Consider the following 21,673-nt stretch of genomic DNA (forward strand, 5'->3'; position numbering starts at 1 on the left):
TACATCGTGCAATGACCTAAATCATTTTCAGCTGCTAAACTGAAGTACCTGTATTTTATATCAATTGATGTACTGTAGCAATACATTACAATTAATACAACAATGCGAGTGGCAGTATGGTGTATTTTTACAAGAGCAACTGATGTTTGCACATGCACAGTACACCACAGACAGTGCACTGCATTTGCACCGGTACTATTACAAATGAGCCACTGCAAACACCACGTACGCATGTGCAAGTGCACTATACCACCTCTCGTTGTGTCTGTAGTTTCTTTTATGCAACCATTGACCCGGAATATATGCACAGTCGGCGCACTGCATGCAATTCGCTGGCAGCGTTTCTGATTCTACTCACCGTCGTTGCGGAGCGTTAGTGGGGTCGGCGGGCTCATGACCCTTGTATTAGTCATGGGGTTCTTCACCAGGCATATGTAGCTTCCCACATCCGAGGCCTGTGCCTTGGAGATGTACAGATTGCCCGTCTCCTGCGAAATAAAGCGCCGGCTGTCCTCCACCACAAAGGAAGGGAATGCGTTCAAAACCCAACTGTAGGTAATCTCTGCAACACAAAGAAAAAAAAAAAGAAATAAACGGGTGAGGGCAAATTCACACGTATGCTTCCCAGAGAAGAGGTTGCAGCTTTTTACCAGGCACATTTACACTACCAATTGCTTACTGAGGGAGTGCAGCACGTTTAGCATGTGCACATTGAAAACATATCAGCACCATTCTCCAATTGGGAATTATGTTGCACCTTTACCGATTTTTGGAAATACAACTTTAATAACACATTTTCTTAGTGAATGTAACTGATTTGTTACCCATTTATGTATTTAGAGATATGATTTAAATGATCTTGTTATGGTTCATGCTTTTCACGTAGCACATTTTGAGTCGCCTTGCGAATTCGTTTTCTTTTAAGCCATTACTTAAAGTACACATAGCATTAGCAGTAGCAGTAGGACTAGAGTCCTAAAAAAAAGTGGGGGAACACTAGCATACAATAGGAAATGATGTCACAGTCACCATATCCTAAATTGAAGTATGCATATTTCATTCATTGTGTCTTTCGAAATGGAAGAAAGTACACACGGCTAATAAGCGTTTTCCACCAGAACAGCCCATTTTTAAAACGTTGCTGAGTAAGTATAAATGTCCCTTTTTTTTTACCTAAGAATCTCTAACAATAACTGTCCTGTAGAGCAGAATCTCAATAAGAGACATTCAATTGGTGTCATGATTAGACAATTGTGTGATCTTGTGGCCAAGTGTCTGGCCTCACAATCACAGGGCTGCTGTAGATTTGTGGTGTGGATGCAAATAATTGTTTCCAAAAAAATAAATCCTTGCAAACAAAAACGGCCGACACTGTCCGTCTATATGTTCCCTTGACCTGTGCCCTGAGTAGCAGTAGAAATCCAGCCTCCACCACTGGACTCTGATTGTGTGTGACACAAACATGCGGTGTTGCCACAAGTGAATTTCTAGAACTGCTCAATTACAGTTGTAGCCCCATGAATGGGTTTGACAGTTTTTCGTGAGGGGTGGTGTACTGTGTCACTGCATCCCATATCGCAGGGGCACTCAGCATTGCCCTCTGATATGCCCTATGATATGATATGATATTATTTGATAGGTTATTTATAACACGCTTAATACCCAGAGCTTTCTAAGCACAGGCCCGGGGGTCAAACCTGTGGTTCTCTGTGTTGTCTTGCTTCCAAGGTGAGCATGTTGCCACTGAGCTATCCTCCCGAACTGAGGGAGGATAGCTCCAAGAAACCTGTGCGTGAGTTTCTTTTGGTGTGAGGGCAGACAGGTCTACATCATTCTCCTGCTGTGCTTCATGGACTATTTGTCTATCGTGATTGTCTGTCATCCTAACTCGGTGCTTAAGGAAAAATGCTTTAAGCATTTAGGAGATCATGAGACAATACATGTAATGCATACTAGTTTGCTTCGTGTTTGTTTATGCCTGACCAAACATGCAGAAAAGCATCAAAACAGTGACGGAAACACTTAATTCATAACTCTACTCCATGAAAATCAGTTTGAGAATGCACATAAACAATCCCACAACAACGTTATGATAACAAATACATGGCCCAGCACTTCTCCTACATTTCGTATTAGAAAAAAGTTATCAAAATACAAAACAAGAAGATTCAGGAACTGCAAGGAACAAACTATGAGAGGGACCTCTCAAGAACGTGGAAAGCCCAGGAAAGCCTCAACCTGAGATCTGCTTACATAACAACCATTGTGAACTCAAATTGGTACCTGTTTACAAACCAATGAGCCATTTTAAAACTCTCTGCACGTAATTCACAGGAGTTGAATTATCTGAACCATTTTACTTGACTTACATTCTGGCCCAATCAGGAACTGAAGAAAATTGTACTTGTGGAGGAATTGTAGACTACATACAATGTATGTGACTCAAGGAATATTTCCATAGACAGAGCGGAAACTGCCACCGATTTTGTTGTAAAACAAAAATAAACCTGCCTACGAAACACTGGGATGGCCATGAGCACACAAGTAGTGCCTTAATAGGTGAAGCTGTCTATGGGAGGAAATGTCCCTACAACAGCAGTCTCAGAAACCACTAACATATTTTTGATACATCAAAAGATGTTCATGATTTGCATAGAAGGAACATATTTTGTTAAACAATTTCATGAATACATCAATAGGTTCCACTACCACATTAAAATCACCCTGCTCTATTCCAAAACAAGTATACACTTCTGGAAATCAATACCTCTGTGTGAAGGAATGAACATCTGGAAACACCTGTATGCAAGAAATCTGTGGCCAGAAACAAGTATCTGCAAATGACAACTTTGGAGAACAAATAAATCACTTGGCGAGCATGCCAATTATTGTTTATATTATAACTAGCAGAAGTACCCAATCTCCAAACAGGTTCTGTTGACAAACATGATAACACTGATCCTAAAGGTTGTTGTACTGATTTGATTATCACTTGAAGTGCTTGGCACTTTGAAGTAAACTGCACTGAGAATGGGCACTTGTGGCTGACTGACATACCCTAGAGCAGACAATGAGGGGGAGGAGAGAGTCGGTGTGCTGCTGCATACTGGGATTGTCTGTGTTCTCTCCCCACCCGTCTCCTCACCCTGGCATGGTGCAATTCATTGTGGCGCATTGCAGTGCACATTTCTTGGAAACCATGCACCCTATGGCCTGGACCTCGAGTTTTGTTCCTCGTATCGGGACCAGTCTTTCTATGACCACATTGATGTTTCGCTGATTTCAGGCAACCGTCTCATGCGTGAAGGTGCTGAAATCCGGGGAAAGTGGTGGTGAGTCGAAATGTCATGTAGCTAGCAATGTCCGGAGGATCCAAACAGGTAACTTTGCAAAATGTGGTGCAGATTGGTGAAACAATGTGGAATTGTTTAAGGAACAGCACTTCGCCAAGCCACAAACCCACAAACAAATATTGACTTCTGCTGAAATCCGGGAAACGGGGTGGGCTGTCCAAATGTGATGTATCCAGTAATGTCTGGAGGGTCCTAACAGGTAACTATGCAACATTTGGTGCAGATTGGTCAAACCGTGTCGAACTGTATATGAAACACTGCTTTGCCATGAACCCACAAACACATATTGACTTGTGCTGAAATCCGGGGAAAGGGGTGGGGTGTCCAAATGTCATGTAGCCAGTAATGTTCATTTGGTGCATATTGGTGAAACAGTGTGGAACTGTATATGAAGCAACGCTTTGCCACAAATCCCACCACAAACAAATTTCAACTTGTATATATATAGATTGAATTTAGATAATGACGCACAATTTTTGATGTTCTATGAAGACACTCCAAAGAGAGCTGGCTGAATATGTAGGTAGATTCTGTTTATTGACCAGATACACAACAATAATGAAAGGCTCACATTGGTGATGCTAAGTGTGAGAGTGGGAAAGAACATTTCAATTACCTTCATGGTAAGATGTTAAATTAATAAAAAGCTGGATTGATGTTTTTCCAACTTTCATTATCACACATGCTTTAATATTGAGGTGTTTGAAATGTACTTTCCCAAGATAAAGCTCTGCATCACTGATGCTTCTATAGGACTGGCATTTTTCAAGGACTGCATCAAAACGTAAATATTTTCTTAGGTTAGCCACTTCATTAAAACCCATATCTTTTACCTGATGCTTATTTTTTTTAGAAATGTCCCCCCAAATATATTTCACAGGGATCTTCTGAGTCCATATACACAAAATGGGGACATCATTTCATGTTTCCCTCAACTACTGCACATTACTTTGTTAAACACTCTTCCTAATTTTGTGGCTAGCCACTGTTCATTAATACCAGTCCCCACATTCACCTGCCTTTTCATGTGTAGATGTAAGTGCCGATCAGGATCCTCAAACGCTACAGTAAGAATCAGTATTGTCTCTATATTAAAAGGCTTGGTTTTTTTGAAGAAACAACACTCACATGAGTGTGACCAGGGTTGGACTGGCCTATAGGGACTCTGGAGATGTCCCGTAGGCCTCTGGACCTTGGGCCTCTTTTGTGTGGTATTTCCAAATTTTCCCTTAGGAAAAGGTTTGGGCTAGCTGAAAATGTGTAATATGGGACCACTTTGAAAATTATTTCCAGGGCCTCTTTTGGTTCCCAGTCCAACTCTGAGTGTGACCCAGTCCCGTAACTGTGTAGGCACAAACCATTAACAGCATTTAAGTGGACGGGGGATATCATCCAAACTTGAAAACCCCTTTGATACGCCAGCCGATGCTTTTTCAGTGTATAAGTGGGGCTGTACAAATACAATAATAATTTTGATCAAATAGAGTAAGGTTCTGCCTAAAGAAAGTCATGTTATAATCAGTAAACACATACTTAACAGTAGGTAACCAGCGGGACCTTCACTCAGGGGCAACACATTTATCTTGGAAGCAAGGCAACACAGAGGCTCACAGGTTTGAATTGCGGTCCGGCATGCAGAGGCTGGTCTCTGGCATGAAGTGCCATATAAAAATATATATTTCCCATCTTTACATTAAATCCGGCATGCAAACTCGAGCAGGGTATGGGTGGCCCAGGGGAAATGGTTCAATCAAAAAAGAAAATATCATTAGACACAATTCTAACATTTCAAGTAGGTACCCATTTTGTTCCCGGGTAAGAACATGGTACTTGTACAGTAGAAGCAATCATTATTTGTCTAAATATTAAGATTTTCCAGAATGTCTGCTGTCACAATGTTCCCTGTACCACCTCTGGAGTGTATGTGGAGGTGGCCATGGGGGCATGTACTGACATCTGCTATCTTATACTGGGCCCAGAAGCGGTATGGGAAGGAATTCCTGGCGACCAACACCAGAGTCTGCAGCATGGGCGTGTTACTCATGTACAACTAAATGTATTGAGCGTTTATTTGTGTATTTATTTTTACATTTATAGCTGCTCTAGTTGTGGTAAACAGATAGGTTACACAGTTGTAGTCAGAAGATGGTCACAGATCGATAGGGACTAATAAGGAGGGATTTAGGTGAAGTACCAGATTTTAGGAGTTTGCGGAACGTCCAGTATGATTGTTCGGCTCTCAAGGTCAAGGATATAAGAGTTACATTGCATGTACAAAGGTTTTGTTGGGGTACAGCACATTTTAGTTACTCTCCACAAGTAGAAACCATTAATAATGGTAAGCTGAAACAGCATCTGAGAAGAAACAAGGATGGAAAGAATGCTGGAAGGCCTATTATAGGCTTGACTGCACCTTGCATAGCACCTGCAAAAATACATTGAACACAATAGCATGGTTAGAACAATTAAGACAGAGGTAATCCTAGGTTGGAGCAGTGAATCACGCAGAGGTGTCAACCCTTGGCAAAAGCCGGAGGGGAGAACACCTACATAATGCAAGCAAGCAAAAGCCAGAGGGTGGGAGTTCCAAATAGCAAGGGGACCGGAGAATAAATCAGAGACACAGGGTCTCATTCTGAGTTGGGCGATAAGGGTTTACCGCACCGGTAAGGATGCCGGTGCCGGTAAACCCTTACCGCCCTAGTCTGAGGTCCCTTAGCGGGACCCGCAAAGGACATGTGGTCTGACCACACATCCTTTGTGGGTCCCGCTAAGGGACCAGGGCGCTAATAACGGGCTCGCTATTCGAGGGCCTGTAATTAGTGTCTTCCCCATTCCCATTGGGCCCTATGGGGCTCAAATGGGAATGGGGAATGGTTTACTAAATGGGGATTTACCGAGTCCCCCAAGGTTGGAATGACCCTGTAAGTCCCGATTCACCCAGACCGGACCCAGACCCGGGTTTGAGGCAGCCTTGGTGCTAATAGCACCATGGCTACCTCCAAACTTGGAATGAGGCCCATAGTGTCAGAGGAACAATTAGGTGGTTTAGGAGCAGGAAAGAGAAAGGACAACATCAGAGGTTTGGATAGAGGACTAAGATACCCTCTTATCACATTATCCCTCTCATAAGGTTGTGGGTCCCAGACTTGCAATATCTTCTCAGGGTCCTAAAACCTCTTATTCGGGTCTCTGTACTTACTCTGCATCTTTCACAGACCTCTCATTGCTCTCAGCCTGCCCACGTACCTTCATGCATGGTTCTCATCTTCTGAGCAGTGGGATGTCTGCGCAAGACTCTGGTCGCATTTGTGAGCTTTGTTTCGTCGGACTCGGCTTTGCATTGTGTTGTGCTTCCTCTAGCGCACCGTACCATCAGCTGGCGGGTCCCTAGATCCTGGAACACCTGCAGGGTTGTTTGGCTATGATATGAGTATTCCTTACATCTTGGACTACACTCTGTCCTTCTCCGTTCTCTGTGCATTATGTCCGGCTCTCCCATCTTGCAGCCAGTGCAGCAGCATTGCTGGCAACTTCTTTCAGGAGAGGGGATACCTCTCAGCTGGTTTCCCTCGCCTATTTTGAATTTGTTTGTCCCAATCAGGTTCAGTGGGAGACTGGACCAGTCGTCACAGTTCTCGGGACACTCCTAGCCATCTTCTTCATGCCAATACTTGTTTTCTTGGGATCAATCCGCACACTCCTGGCCATATTCTTCGACCCAGTAGTTGTGTTCCCAATGAATGGAAGGAGAGTTGGATTCTCTTGTATGTTAGTTTTGTTGTTAGAATAAGGTTGGTGTGTTATACAAGAGAAGATAGTAGCACTGTTTGTAACAAGGGAAGGATGGTTTGGTTTTGGCAAAGAGAAGGGGGTAACAAAGCAGATTTATACCACATTCTCTGTGAATGGTTATCCCTAATCCCTTAAGGGGTATCCTCTCCCATGTGATCCTCCCTATGTGCACCACCCAAGGAGGGCTTTTGTACTCTGGGTGCACCACCCTGGGCCCATGCAAAAGGTCTCCCCCTAAGGGAGAAGCAGTGATGCCCTCAGATTTGTCACATCTTTTAAAGAATTGTATTACACGGCTATGGTTTGTGATACACAGGGAGAAGACACATTTCCTTTTCAAGAAACTAGGTCAAAATACTGTGAAAATATATTTAGAAAAATCCAGAACTTAGTTAACCCTCCAGCTATAACTTTTTCAATGAGTCCATTGCAACATCTATGTGATTCCCGAGATGACTATTTGAAAGCTAAGATTGATGTTTTGGGGAAGGGTGTGGCCGAATACGATCATAACCTCCCTTGTCCTCATATGTACCTAATTGTGATATACATATGATACTGCACTCTGAGTGCTCCATTTATTTCCAGTCCTTCCATGAATAACTACTTCAGTTTGGAAATACTCTAGTTCCTCACTTGAAGTCTGCCTGGCTTAAGTACTTAATTGAATTCCTAAATGTATTCCTGACGATTTGGCTCTGTTAGTAAAATGGCTCTGTGAGCGCTGGTAAACTGTTTGTTGAGCTTAAGAAATTCATCAGTGATTCACTGGTTTACAACCCTAATTTGGATCCAAGTAGCATGAACATTGATTGTCCTATTTCACATACCCGCTACCTTTCCAAAGTTTAGGAACAAATAGGGGCGAACCACAACCAAAACCATGCTGGAATAGCCTTTCTTTTCCATTAAAGTGATGGTTGCTCCTTTCCAGACGTGGGTATTGGATCTGTTTAGGGAAATGTCTTGTACATGCGTTGAATAGCTTTAGAGGGCTACAAGACAGCCCTGAGCCGCAAATTGAAACCAGAAATAGATCATCTTGAGTGTACCACACCATGACCTGTTGCAGAGCAGTGGTATGTTATTTTACCTTGGTCTGTGGGACTTTTGAAGAATTGTCCCTATTTACCAGTGTAAATGGTTCAGTGTATTAAAGAGGCACAATGCAACAAGTACAACACTCTAAAGACAGATTTGTATATTCACCTTAATTAGCCCTCGATACTGCTTTAGAAAATGTGGCACACATTGAACCACATTAATGTTTGTAGAGTGACCCTTGAAGGAGGCATGCAAAAGTAAATGTTATGTGCCCTTCTGCACATAGGCTTAGTTTCACATGGAACAAGTAAAATGCGGAGAGATAAATACTGACACTTGTGTACTGTAGAATTGCTGGTTGTGTCAAAGTCACAGTGCCAACAATACATCCAGTCCCTGGCCCACCTGAGAGTAAGACTGACAGGACCAGCTCTGAACTATGCCTGAACCCCAGACAGAGCAACTAATTAGGAACTCCCTGGTCCCAAAGAAACAGGTACTTCTGGATTGCATCTGCCAACATGCATCAAGTTTAGAAAACCCAGAGCTGATTCCAGAATATATTTTAGGGATTCAAAACAAGATATGCCACTCCTCAGTCTGTTACTAGCCTTAGGCATTTGATTAAAACCTTTTTTTGAGGGAGAGATCGTTGCTTTTTTCACTTTGAGCAATATCTTGTTATTGGTTCAATAGGCTAACAATGTATGTGCATCAAGCCTTATACTGCCTTAAATAACAAAAAGGAGCACTGAAGAACAAAACTGAAATAAGTTACATTTGTGATTCAGTGGACGAATGCACCCACCACAGGCCTATGTATTTGACCAATTAGTCATAGGCTTCAATTCTGTCAGGTACATTAGTGCATCCTTTGAAAAGTGGCAGAGACATGTTCTCTTAGCAGCACATATGAAAATACTGGAGCTCCAGTATTTGGTTGGTTGTATAGTTCCTAAATCTGTGATGTTATGTGGTACCCAATAGACAAGAATTACAGTAGTCGTTTGGACTTTTTAGACAACCTCACCCCTAATCAATTCTTGTGAGAGAGTCAAGGGCCCTCATTACAAGTCAGGCGTTAAGGGGTTAACGCCGCCGTAAAGGGCGTTCGCGCCGTTAAACCCTTAACGCCTGATTCACACTTTAACGCCTGCTATTTAAAGTCCAAGGCGCTAAGCGTCCTTGGTGGTAATTACGGCACCATAATTGACAGTGCCGTAATTAGCGCCTTCCCATCCCCATTATGCCCTATGGGGCAAAAATGGGAATGGGGAAGGGCAAATGGTGAATGGGGAATTACCGCCCCACTCACCTTGGAATGGGGCGGTAATTCCGCCATCCACCATGGCGGAATCCGGCATGGACCATGGTGCTAATAGCAGCAATTTAATTTGGCAGGTGAAGCACCCCTCCGTGCCCAGTGGGCCTGGGGGTGGTGCTTTCCATGGGAATTGTCCCTGGTCTGGGGTGAGGGAGTGTACACCTTTATTCAGACCAGGGCCTGAAAAAAAGGGGCTAGAGGGCATTACACTGCATACATTCCAATGAGCAGAGTTTGGCTGGAAACACATCTGAGAGTGGCATGCTGGCCCTTAGCTGGGGTGCTTTAATGTTTGCTGACCTGACTTTTATTTTTGCTTGTCAACTGAGACATTGGCAATTTTGAGGGACGTTCACATTTTGAAAACTTTGCATGTAACTTGTTTCCCTTGGCTCCCCTGGCGGTTATTCAGGGTTATGCACTCCTGTCAATTAGGTCTACCAATGCATCCACTATCACATTCTCAGGTGTCCCCCTTATATGTTAATAAGAGGCTGATACACTAAACTTATGTTTAGCCTCCTCGGTTTGGTGGGCCCTGGGGTGCTTTTAGTGTCATCATGGTGTTTATTTCTGACCCAGGGGTACCTGTCCACTGGTTGCCTCCCTTGCTCCTGTCATTCCCGTTTGAGTGTTGAACCTGCTGGGCTTATGGGACAGGGTTTTAGTGGGCTTTTCTGTCAAGGTTTCACCTGTTGACTATGCATCAAGTTCTGCATTCCTGGACACTCAGCAAATTGTTTTTATATTCCGCTTGATTTTGGTGTCTTTCCTTTCTTTTTACTCACATTTCCTTTGCTTCATATTATCTTATGATATTTCTTCTTATGCTCCTTCTGTATGTTTTACTTTTATTAGATTGTTCATTGCTGATTTTTTGTGCAGTGTGCTCTTTACAAACAATGACCTTGGAAATGGCAGGGACACATATTAATATGTTATGCCCTGAAACACATTGGGCCTCATTACGACCCTGGCGGTAAGGGGTTTACGCCAGCGTTAGCTGCGCCGACCCCTTACCGCCAATTACGAGGTCCCCTAGCGCCATGGTGCTTTTAACACCTGCTTTTAGCAGGTGTTAAAATCCATGGCGCTAAGGGACCATGGAGTTAATTACGCCACCGTAATTTACGGTGGCGTAATTAACGCCTTCCCCACTCCCATTATGCCCTATGGGGCAAAAATGGGAATGGGGAAGGGTAAATGGGGATTGGGGACTTACCGCCCTGCCAAGGTCGGAATGGGGCGGTAAGTCCGCCAACCACCATGGCGTAAACGTAGTTTACGCCATGGTGGTAAAGTCACGGCCCAGGCGGTAACTTACCGCCTGGGTCGTAATGAGGCCCATTGGGTCTCATTATGAGTCCAGCGGTAGCCATGCTGGTAAAAACGGCATAGCTGCCGCCGGAGTAATTTTTTTCCTGGCTCCAGGCAATGGGGACTTACCGGGCCATTACGGCCCCGGCTTTCCCGGTAATTGCCCATTGCCGGGCGCCGGAAAATATTACTCCCCATTCCCATTCGCGTCCCATTGGACTCAATGGGAATGAGGAGGACGGATGCACCGGCACCATTCATGAATGGTGCCGGTGCATCCGTCAAGGTCTGCGAGCGGGTGCCTTTCTGCCCGCCAGGTCACACCTGGTGGGCAGAAATGAACTCGCTCGCAGAACTCGTAGTTTGCGGGTCCAGAGACAATGGTACCAGCAAGTTTACCGGCACTGTTGTTTCCGGGCCGGCAACCTTGTAATGAGGCCCATTGTGTATAGGTGCATTATGAAAACCCAATAAATCAATAAATATAGACTTTATGATAGGGCCTTGTCACACTTATTCCATCTGCAGGTGGCACAGAATCCCACTTTCAAGTTTTTATTTGGAATCCGGAAGCGATACAGTTTTTCTAACATTAAAAGGAAGGTGCATTGACTCCCTGTTGAACTGTAGCGAAAACTCTCTACATTATTCCATTGCTAATTTGGTATTACTCCAGGAAGCCACACAGGGTACTGTTATAAAACATAGGTTTGCACATTCCCTGCTTGAATACCACACATTCTTGGAATAGATTGTCTGTACAATTTGCAAGCCATGATCGTGTCACTTCTATACAGTGCTAGTTGTGTGCGCACTGTAGGAAGGGAGAAAACAGTGCTAAGAAAAAGTCATGACAAGGATGAAAGCATTTATGTCGTATGCTATTACCGGTAAACTGTTCAATTGACTCTGCCTTCAGGCTAAGAAGATCTCGCTAACCTGATTTCATGAATCAGAACCTATCTCTGGGAAGCAGACACCGACACAATAAAAAAACGCTTGAATGAGTGTCCATCTGGATTATGACAGCATCGTTTATCTGACAGTCTGATGTGCAGATCAATAGACTGCAATAGTCATATAAATTGGCTGTCACTCTTATCGTGCACCTCACAAGACACCTGTCAAAGCTCACATGACCGTTTAGGACGATCAAACTTAACAGAAATGGACTTTCACAAACGATCATGGACTTCAGAACACGACGCATGCGGAGATAGTCAAACATGTACCCGTTGTGTATTGCCTAATATGAAAACTCACTCTTAATGTACTACAATGAACGTTTAAAACAGATTAGTACCACACATTTGTGACATCGAAATACTTACCATAGACAATCAAATGCACTGCAATGCTTACAAATATGTATACACTGTACTGTGAGAGGCCGCAAATGGTACTGCATGTTCTGTGGTATTAAAGACCTCTTCAGAACTACCTCATTAAGAGTTCGCCGGTGCAGAATTAACATGCCAGCGTTGACGTATACTGGACCTCATTACAAGGTTGGAGGTAGCCTTGCCGGTAAGAGCAGCAAGGCTAACTCCATACCGGCATGAAAGTCCGGCACCGTGAATGGGCAATTACCGGGGTATTCTGACCCCACTGGATCCGGTAATTGCCCATTCGCGGGTGCCGGTAGATCCCCATTCCCATTTCAGCCCCTTATGTGGGGCTCAATGGGAATGGGGATGCCTGTAGCACCGGCACGGTTCATAGCAGTGCCGGTGCTACAGGCTTGCTGTGCTCGCGGGTGCCTTTCATTCCACCAGGGCAGACCTGGCGAAATGAAAGGAACCCGCGGCACATCTGGGAGTTTACCTGTCTGGTAACAATGGTACCAGCAAGCATACCAGTAACCTTGTTACCAGACTGGCAACCTCGCAATGAGGCCCTGTCCCGTTATCGCACCAACCAAGTTAAGAGCTGGAGGTAATGCTGCCACCCTACCGCCAAAAATAACCAGCAAAGTCCCCATATAGGACTTCATGGAATGAGGACTAACGCTGCATACCAGCACTTGTAATACGGTGGTAATACCACTGGACTGAGACCCGATAACAGTAATTCGATTTGCCGGTATCCTGGTGGATTTACCACCAGGAAAACAGGCACAGTTGTAATGAGCCTGTAGGTATGCACATGGGCCAGATCCACACAAAAATCGGGGACAAGATACCAAAAAAGAAATAGGCTCCCCATGCATAAAATGACCTCTTCTTTTTAGGTTATCCAGTTCTGCCAGTGATCTGAAACGACTTCAAGCAACATTCCACATTGCCCTGTGCCTAGTTTCTAACAGCACAGACCTACATCTGGGAAATGAACGGGACTACCACATTTTCAATAGCATCAATCTGTGAATTAGATATGCTTTGGCAGGTAAGGGGGTTTCTCTACTACCATCTCTGCCATCATACTGCATCACCCAAGTTACCAGCAACAAATATGAGTGTGCACAGTCATGTGGACATGCAGATTCAATGTTTGTGTGCACTACCAGAACTTTGGAAGCAGTTGATCCTCTCTCAACATCTCGGCTTTAATCCATGTATATATGTTTGCAGAGAGGAGTGTAGCAGTGTGTATGTTCGGGTGATGTCGACTTCAGGCTTACGTCTTCAGAAAGCATAAGGGAGAGATGTGGATACAACACCGGTCAAGAACGTTTGCCTTTACTTTACTTGGGGAACTGACAATGGATTGGCTTCTAAGCTTAAACAGATAGGGTAAGTGTTGTATTTCTATTGTTGGGTAACATAACGCTTTGTGCAACATACCAGCCTGTCCTAACCTTCTCATTTTCATTTTTTCCAGGTATTGCCCTTAGAATTCTGTAGATATTTGATTAATTCCGTTTCATTCGATTGGCTGTCTTTTTACACTAAGGCCAGGTAGGTCCCCCAGGTAGGTGGTGGGTGCCAGTGGGCTCCTGCTCCTGTCCCTTTCCTCTTTATCTCCCAATAACTATGATGACATCTGATACTTGTAACAGAAGAACCCTAATAAAGTAACCACTATGCGTACCTGGCTTGAGTATCCTGAGTGTCCCTTGGAGTGAACCCTATGACCAAGGGCTGGTCATAACAGAGATCTCCTGCAAAACTGGCTTCAAAGAGATACTGCCTTATCAAACTCTCGGTATGCCATGAGGAAGCAAGGGTCATTTATATCAAGGACATAGATTAAACCCTTTAAAACAAGCTTGCTTTCAGTCAATCCCCTGTGGCCTTTTACCTATAGTAGTTGGTGTCAACAACTCCTTCAATTTACTTTTGGACCCACAAAAGAATGAAGAATAATTAATGTAGAGCCTGTTGGGAGAACACCCTTTTATTAACTCTCCACCTCAGGATCCACCTCTGCCCATCAGTAGTCATCACACTATCTACCCTTTGATTTTGCCATGCCAAAGTCCTGTCATGGCATAACTTAAGTATCCAAAAGTGACACCAACTGTGTGGTATACAGAGCTACACATAATACCAGAGAAAAGGCAAGTCAGTCAAATTTGGTTTGTTTCGGTAAAACGGAATCCCCAAAAATCCCACATGTTAAATGTATTACACATAGCACACCACAGCAAATGAGATAAAACGCCATTAAAACATGCATTATAGGTTTTTAAAAAATGTCAAAATCATGCATTTTATATACAATTTAAAAGGTGGCCACCACATTCCCATTCACCTTCCTTCCATTAATGTCTTATTTTTTATTTTATTTTTATTTTATTTGTGTACATTCCAAATTGCAATTTTACAAAAGAGAATGGGCCTCATTACGACCCAGGCGGTAAGGGGTTTACGGCAGCGTAAACAGCGCCGACCCTTACCGCCTGAGTACGAGGTCCCTTAGCGCCATGGCGGATTTAACACCTGCTTTTAGCAGGTGTTAAAATCCATGGCGCTAAGGGACCATGGAGTTAATTACGCCACCGTAATTTACGGTGGCGTAATTAACGCCTTCCCCACTCCCATTATGCCCTATGGGGCAAAAATGGGAATGGGGAAGGGTAAATGGGGATTGGGGACTTACCGCCCCGCCAAGGTCGGAATGGGGCGGTAAGTCCGCCATCCACCATGGCGGAGTTGGGAACTTAGCGGCATGGACCATGGTGCTAATAGCGCCATGGTCCTCCGCCAAGGTCGTAATGAGGCCCAATGTGTATTAATGTCTTATGCTATTACATGTATTCTGCCAAAATATCAGTTCAACTGGGTAATTTTTCCTCCAATTCTCCATGCTTTCTCTACATATTGGGATGTCCCCCACACTGACAGCACAAACTGGGATTGGTAGCAAAAGAGCATTGCTTGTCAAACGGTTCCGATTTTTTTATTCTGAATGCTAGGAAGAGAAGAGATATGTCACCCCCAATGAGGCATAACGTGGGCAGAGGAGAAGAAGGTGTGGATCCTTTTCTCCATTTGCTTGATAAAATCTACACTCTTCCATTTCCCGAACCCAGGAATAAAGTCCCTACACAATTTTAAAAAAGCAGTATAATCTCCTAATTCTTTATCAAGGACAAATAGAGCTCTTGGCCCAAGCACAGCTTCCTATCTAAGTACTGATTAACTCTACTTTTGCAAAGATATTATTTGGTGTCTAGACAGTTTGCAATTAATATAACTGTAGAGAAGCAGGTGGATGCATTTGCCCTTGCTCCCGCCCGCTCACTTCTGTCATACTGGAACAGTAGAAGAAGAGCAGTACACGGGATCCCCTGTATCATTCATTCCCATTGAGTGTATGAGAGATTTTATGCACTCAGACAGCCAGACAGAATGTGCCCTGGTACTGAAGGTGTGGAAGGATGCTGCAAGAAAGAATGTCAGCACGCACCTATGGACATCATGGAACATTAAAGAGAAATCTGATGAGGGCAGATTGATATCTGGCTCATGTTGAATTCAACCAAGCTACCACAGAGACAGAACAAGGTTGCAGAATCAGGAGAGGCTAGAAAGGTCTGTTTGCAGAACAACAGGAATGCTATGTTGGCAAAGGATTCAACTATGTTATTTTAAGGACTAATTGCAAGGCACAAGGTGAGTTAACCAGGATAAGCTATGAACGAAGGTCACATTTTTCTTAGATAAAAGATGACCAAAGTATTGGACAATCAACATTGTATGAGGTCTATGCGAGGTAGAGAGAGCAAGTCTCTAGAGGACAAGAAGAGTGACAGCGACCCTGTATAATTGAATCAAATAGCAATATATAGAAGGCTGAAATTGACAAATTCATGGTCTCTTCACGTGTGACCCAGAAGTCAAAAATCAAGGGCTATTCCTTAGAGCCCCAGATGAAGATAGCGGTGTGCTCACACTCCCTTGAATGTTCCACGACAATGAGCAGGCTGCAAGTACAAACAGTTGACTTTAGCTGATGGCCGAGAGATGATGGAATAATAAGGAAAGGGGGAGTAGTCTGACGGGATGCATACACCTATGTTTTGTTTCACATACGTGCTGCTAAAATGCAGAAAGTCCAAGGTTGGGATAGCAGGCCAACCAATCAGGGGCCTACGGCAACCTAACATACAATGTTGCATAGACCAATCCACAGCCATTGTGTTCACTATAATCAGTACTATATGTATTGAGAGGTAATTGGAGGCGTGTCTTACAGACAAGGGGCAGCCAATGATGTATTAATGTGCATATTTTCTCTATATAGATATGTTCCCTTAAACAATCCCTTCCTTCAATAGGTTTTATAATTTGCGACATAGAATGACATCATAGACACATATTGGAGTATAAGCTCTCTATTTAATCAAGCTACTGTGTGAGTGTGCATGCATCAGTCCGATGCCTGTCAGTTCACCCTGCTTTATTAAATGAGAATAAAGTAGGACTTTGCCATATTCCTTGAGTGTGTCCGATTGTTTGGTTTGAGATCATTATTTCAAATTCCATCTAGCACAACAGAGCGTCAAGGTGCTATAGCACACAACCATTAGGAATCCATCCTTTAATAGTGGCCAATCAATCGGGTCTCACATATTATGTATAGAACCTCCCCAGGAGTAGTGAAGGGAACACCTCAAAACAGTGATTAGTTCAGGGTTCTGCAACGTGTGGCTCTCCAGATGTTTTGTACTAGGACCCCAATGACTCCTACATCATTGGTTGTGCTGTCCAGAGCTGATGGGAGTTGTAGTCCAAACCATCTGGAGAGTCAAAGGTTGTAGAGGCCTGTATGAGTTACACATTATTAACTGTTGTTACAGTTTCTCTCGATATCAATTGCATATTCATTATTGCATCATTACCACACTTTATTATAAAGCAATACTAGCGTGCCATTGGGAAAATAAAGTTTATGAAGCCTATATATTTGGATATTGTCTGCAGCCTATAATTTTAAATAATGTTCAAACAATGGTGTATAGCGCATTTTAATAATGCATTAAATAGACCAAATTATCCACTCCTACCAGTCACAAAACCTTTATTTCTTCTCAAAGAAATGATTGCACTAAGATATAATTATGCAAACAAATGGCAAAGCAGAGTTGCTCAAACCATACAAGTGAAAATTGTCAAAGATTAAAGTGCAAATTGTGTAAATGGCAATAAAATAGCATTGCAAAAGGTGCAATTACATTAATGGTGTGGGAGAAGAATTGTTGGATGCCTAGAGCTATTCAGAAGCCTTGCATTGATGGCAAGGTTTATTAGAGAAATTGACTCACTCTAATGTCTTATCCACAGCCACTAATTGCAATCTCTCTTGAGACTCATTAACACAAGTTAGCAATCCAATTTGCAGGGCATGATGTATCAGGTCGTGACCATGGGGCCAAATACAGCGTTTAATGGCATTAGACAAAATGGCATCTCTTAGTGTCCAGTTAACCGTGATGAGGCTTGATGTAGAGGCACATTTTCTAAAGAAGGGGCTCTGAAAAACAGGCTCACATTTTGTATTGCAAAGATGGTGGCAGTGGTGACCTAGGCATCCATATTTCAAAGTGGTCAATAACAAACTGAACAACTAGGCAAGCCACGCATTTATCATGGCAATGCTTGATTCATTAAACCACACAAAGCATTATGTAATATTTGGCGAAAGCAACAATCATGCATTAACACCTGTAACTCTATACTAAGGCTATCATGAAAAGTCTGGGACTCAGGACATGCTTAACATAGGTCAAATCAAGTGTGCTATGCTAGAAATGGTGGGTAATGGATAATCCAATAAGGAAAAACAGGCATGGTTTTACAATACAAGTGTATTGCATGCAACAATATTTTTTAAAACAAAGTTATCATGTATGTAGATACCATACAATCTCTTTGTACTCAATGTTTCATTACCCACATTAGCACCCTTGGTGGGGGCTCCAGCCAAAAAGAGAGCCTGGAAGGCTGGCTGACACTGATAGTGTAAGCCCATGTTCCAAGCAGCCTGATGGATGGTCGCCCCACCCACCATCTTCCCCCCACCGACCTTGCTTATTTTGTTCCCGCTCCCTCCCCATCCCACTTACCTGAATGCTGTGGCGGGTCATCGATGCCACAGCTCCTGTCCCAGCTCCTGTCCAAGTGTGGCTGCCATGGAAATGGAAGAGGGGCTCAACAAGAGCCCCACCTTCGAATTCCATTGTGGCCATGTTGGTGTAGTATTTTCTCTCTGTGAATGGGACACTGCAAGGCATCCCTCTCCCTCGCCCCATCCCAATTACCTGATTGTGGCAGCAAAACTTCAGAGCAACCTGTTCACAGAGAGAAAATACGTAACTTTTCTTTCTCAAAGCCATTAGCTCCTGTGTAGCGCAGTACATGCCTGCTAATGCCGATATGCCCCTCGGTGGCAGGCTCACCCTATAGGTAATGGACCATCACCCTCTTTGAGGGACCCTTATTGTGCTCAGACCCTTAACTTGGGCGGCAAGCCGTGACCTACAGAGTGGGCCTGCCACTGCAGGGCATAGCCTTATTGATGGTATTTATTCGAAAGATACAGGCATGGCGGAGAAAACCCAAGGTAAAAAGAATTCCCATCCATCAAAGATTGTGAGAACGATGCTCCACTCCTCATGGGTCACAAGACTACAATCAATCTTAAAGTATTTGTATATATTTAGTGCTCAAACAAAAAGGTAAAATATTGGTAAAATGAAAATTCAATGATAAACAGACCGGAAATTAGCAAAAAACGAAGATAATTTTTTTAAACTTACATTGCAAACTATTACAAAATTGTAATTTAAACAAATGTTCTTACACAAAATATGTAAAGGATGTATAAGCAGTAAAATGTTACACAAATAAAATCCCAAAATAAATACTGTTAAGAATATATATCACCCAGGGCAGGGGGCGCAGCCAATCAGGTTCTGCAGATGGCGGGATGAAATCTCTGATCTCAGGTCGCATTCCACAGAACCCGCAGGCTGCCTCCTCGCTGTGGGCTGCCACCTTCTGCCACCCTCCTGTTTCTTTATTTAAAAAAAAAACTATTCTCCAAACCCCCTCCACTGCCCCACTTAACTGATGGTTGCTTTCCTGCGGCTCACATTTCCAGGCTGCCGTGGTAATGGAAGCGGAGCTCCGTATGGAGCCTCGCCTTCCACAACCATGGCGGCCATCTTAGCAAAGGGTTATCAATCATTGAACGGGATGCTACACCCCAGGCTACAGCTTTGGTTACCCAGGGTGCTAATAGCATGAACACCCCCGTTCCAAGGGCTGGAACAGGGATAATGGCGCAGTAGCTGGAGTTATAGGCCAGAGCCAAGTGAGGACCTATACCGAGGGCACTGGGACTGTTGTGGTATAAAGGATGACTCAAGAGTCAAGGTAATATAAACCAATTCTCATGTTTATTTGTAAGTGAGATTCTGAGCAGCGACCTCAAAGCTCAGCAACCATCAACTGGCTCCCTTGGAACCTTGAACTGCCTCTCGGTCCAGACCTTGGCCAACACTCCAGGTTCCATGAGAGAACAACTGTAATAACAACAATAAACATTAACCATGTGAAGAACAATACAAGGCTGTACAATACTTGATATTTGATGCAAGTGCAAAGGATTACTTTTTACCTAAACTATGCTTGATGTACAATACATTTGGGAAGTGTACTTCACTAACACCTCCCTTCCTTCCACTAAATACTATTCAACTCCCCTCTTTTTTATCCCTGCCATCCTCTCCTTGCTGGACACACCTCCAACTCTAACCATGATGGATTCACCCAGATTGTTAACAACTTCCATTTGCTCTGGAAACCTGGAATCTCCTTTCCTCACCTTGAGTAGTAGCTTCAGCTTCACTAGGTCAACCAGACTCACTCCAACCATTCTGAAACTATTCTTCACATCAAACCTTTCTTTGGCCTTCTCATCAGACAAATGCATCCTCTCTCTGATTGGTTCCACTTCAATGTTCTCACACCTCGGCCTGCCCATCCAACCTGGGCACAGATGGGTATTGGGGTTTCTCCAGCTCAAGACCTCAAAGTGTGGCACTCCTGTAACAGTGTGGGGTGCCATCATACACTGGAAAAGTCCTCTCCATAACCACCCTTATAAAATCCCACTGCCATACTATTAACATCCATCAATGTGTGACTAAACCTCTCAACACATCCATTGTCCTGGGGGTGGTAAAACATTGTATTGACCTGATGTATGTCATATGTCTCCAAAAATGCCTTGAATTCTCTCGACACCAACTGCGGACCATTATCTGACAAACACTTGCATGGGAATCCTTCACGCCAAACCAACGGCTCCAAAAACATAATAATACTACTGGAGATCACATCCTTCAAAACGCAAACCTCCGGCCACTTGGACAACAATTCCATGACTACAAGCAGGTAAGTGTCTTTGGTCCCTCTAATGTTGAAAGGACCCAACAAACCTAGTGTAATCTCATCCCATGGCACTTTGGGACTTTCACATAGATGTATAGGTGGCTTGTGCACCGTGATGACTTTGTCACAATCCTGACAATCAGCACACTCCTTCACCATGACTTCCACTTCCTTCTCTAAACCAGGCCACCAAAAATCAGCTCTAATGAGTAGATTTGTCCTTGCTAGATCCAAATGTTCTTTGTGGCCCAATTCCATAACAAGAGCACTCGTCTCTTGCCCGTCTCTTTAGGAACCACCAACCTATGACTCATACACAGATACGACTCTTCAACACACAATTCATCTCTTACTATCCTATATTCTCTAACTTTTCCATCTCCCCCTGAATTGGAGTTCTTTCGTATCAGTTCCTACACCATCTGATACACCTCATCCTGATTACATGCTCCATCCCAATCCTTTTGTTTGATGCTCTCCTGCACTTGAAAAATACTTGAAATTCCCTCTTCTCTCCCGTCTTCTTCATCACCCACACTTGAGTATTCAACCACTGATCTAAACAATTCATCCACATTACTTATCCCTTGAACATGCTCTACCTGAAACTGTAAAGCTTGTTGGATGTGTTTTAGTGATATCCTGCTAGGTGATTAAGACCTTATGTGCCCCCTCCAAAAACAAGTGTAGATGGTTCAAGCATATGGTGCTGTCTGGGTCAGGGGAGACATTGGGGTCTTGGGGTCACTGTGCCAGAGGGAGAGAGCAAATGTGGCGCAATAGCTTGGTTAGATGCCTTAGGTGCCCAGAGGGCATCACTGAGCAATCGCTAGGGCTGTACAGCTAATGCAGGATGTCTGCACTCAAGAGGGGGACTCTCAAAGTTGTTGAATTCGTTTTAAAGAGAAGATGTCTGATATTTTCTGAACAACAGGAGAATGTCCTCATTCAGCAGAGAGCTGGAGAGACCATTCCACATAGACGTGCTGTTGTGGGTA

General features: G+C 43.6%; 1 protein-coding gene across 6 annotated transcripts in view; it reads right to left on the bottom strand.

Moving 5' to 3' along the window:
- CNTN5 (contactin 5) overlaps nt 1–21,673 on the bottom strand; it is a 3,106,629-nt gene that overhangs the window by 1,437,547 nt on the left and 1,647,409 nt on the right. For all 6 annotated transcript variants that reach the window (XM_069639123.1, XM_069639125.1, XM_069639124.1 and 3 more), the window contains one exon: nt 359–562. In XM_069639123.1, the coding sequence (XP_069495224.1) occupies nt 359–562 (204 nt within the window). The remainder of the gene's footprint in view (nt 1–358; nt 563–21,673) is intronic.

Source organism: Ambystoma mexicanum, chromosome 7q (assembly GCF_040938575.1).
Source record: "Ambystoma mexicanum isolate Mex_15411 chromosome 7q, UKY_AmexF1_1, whole genome shotgun sequence".
Taxonomy (NCBI): Eukaryota; Metazoa; Chordata; class Amphibia; order Caudata; family Ambystomatidae; genus Ambystoma; species Ambystoma mexicanum.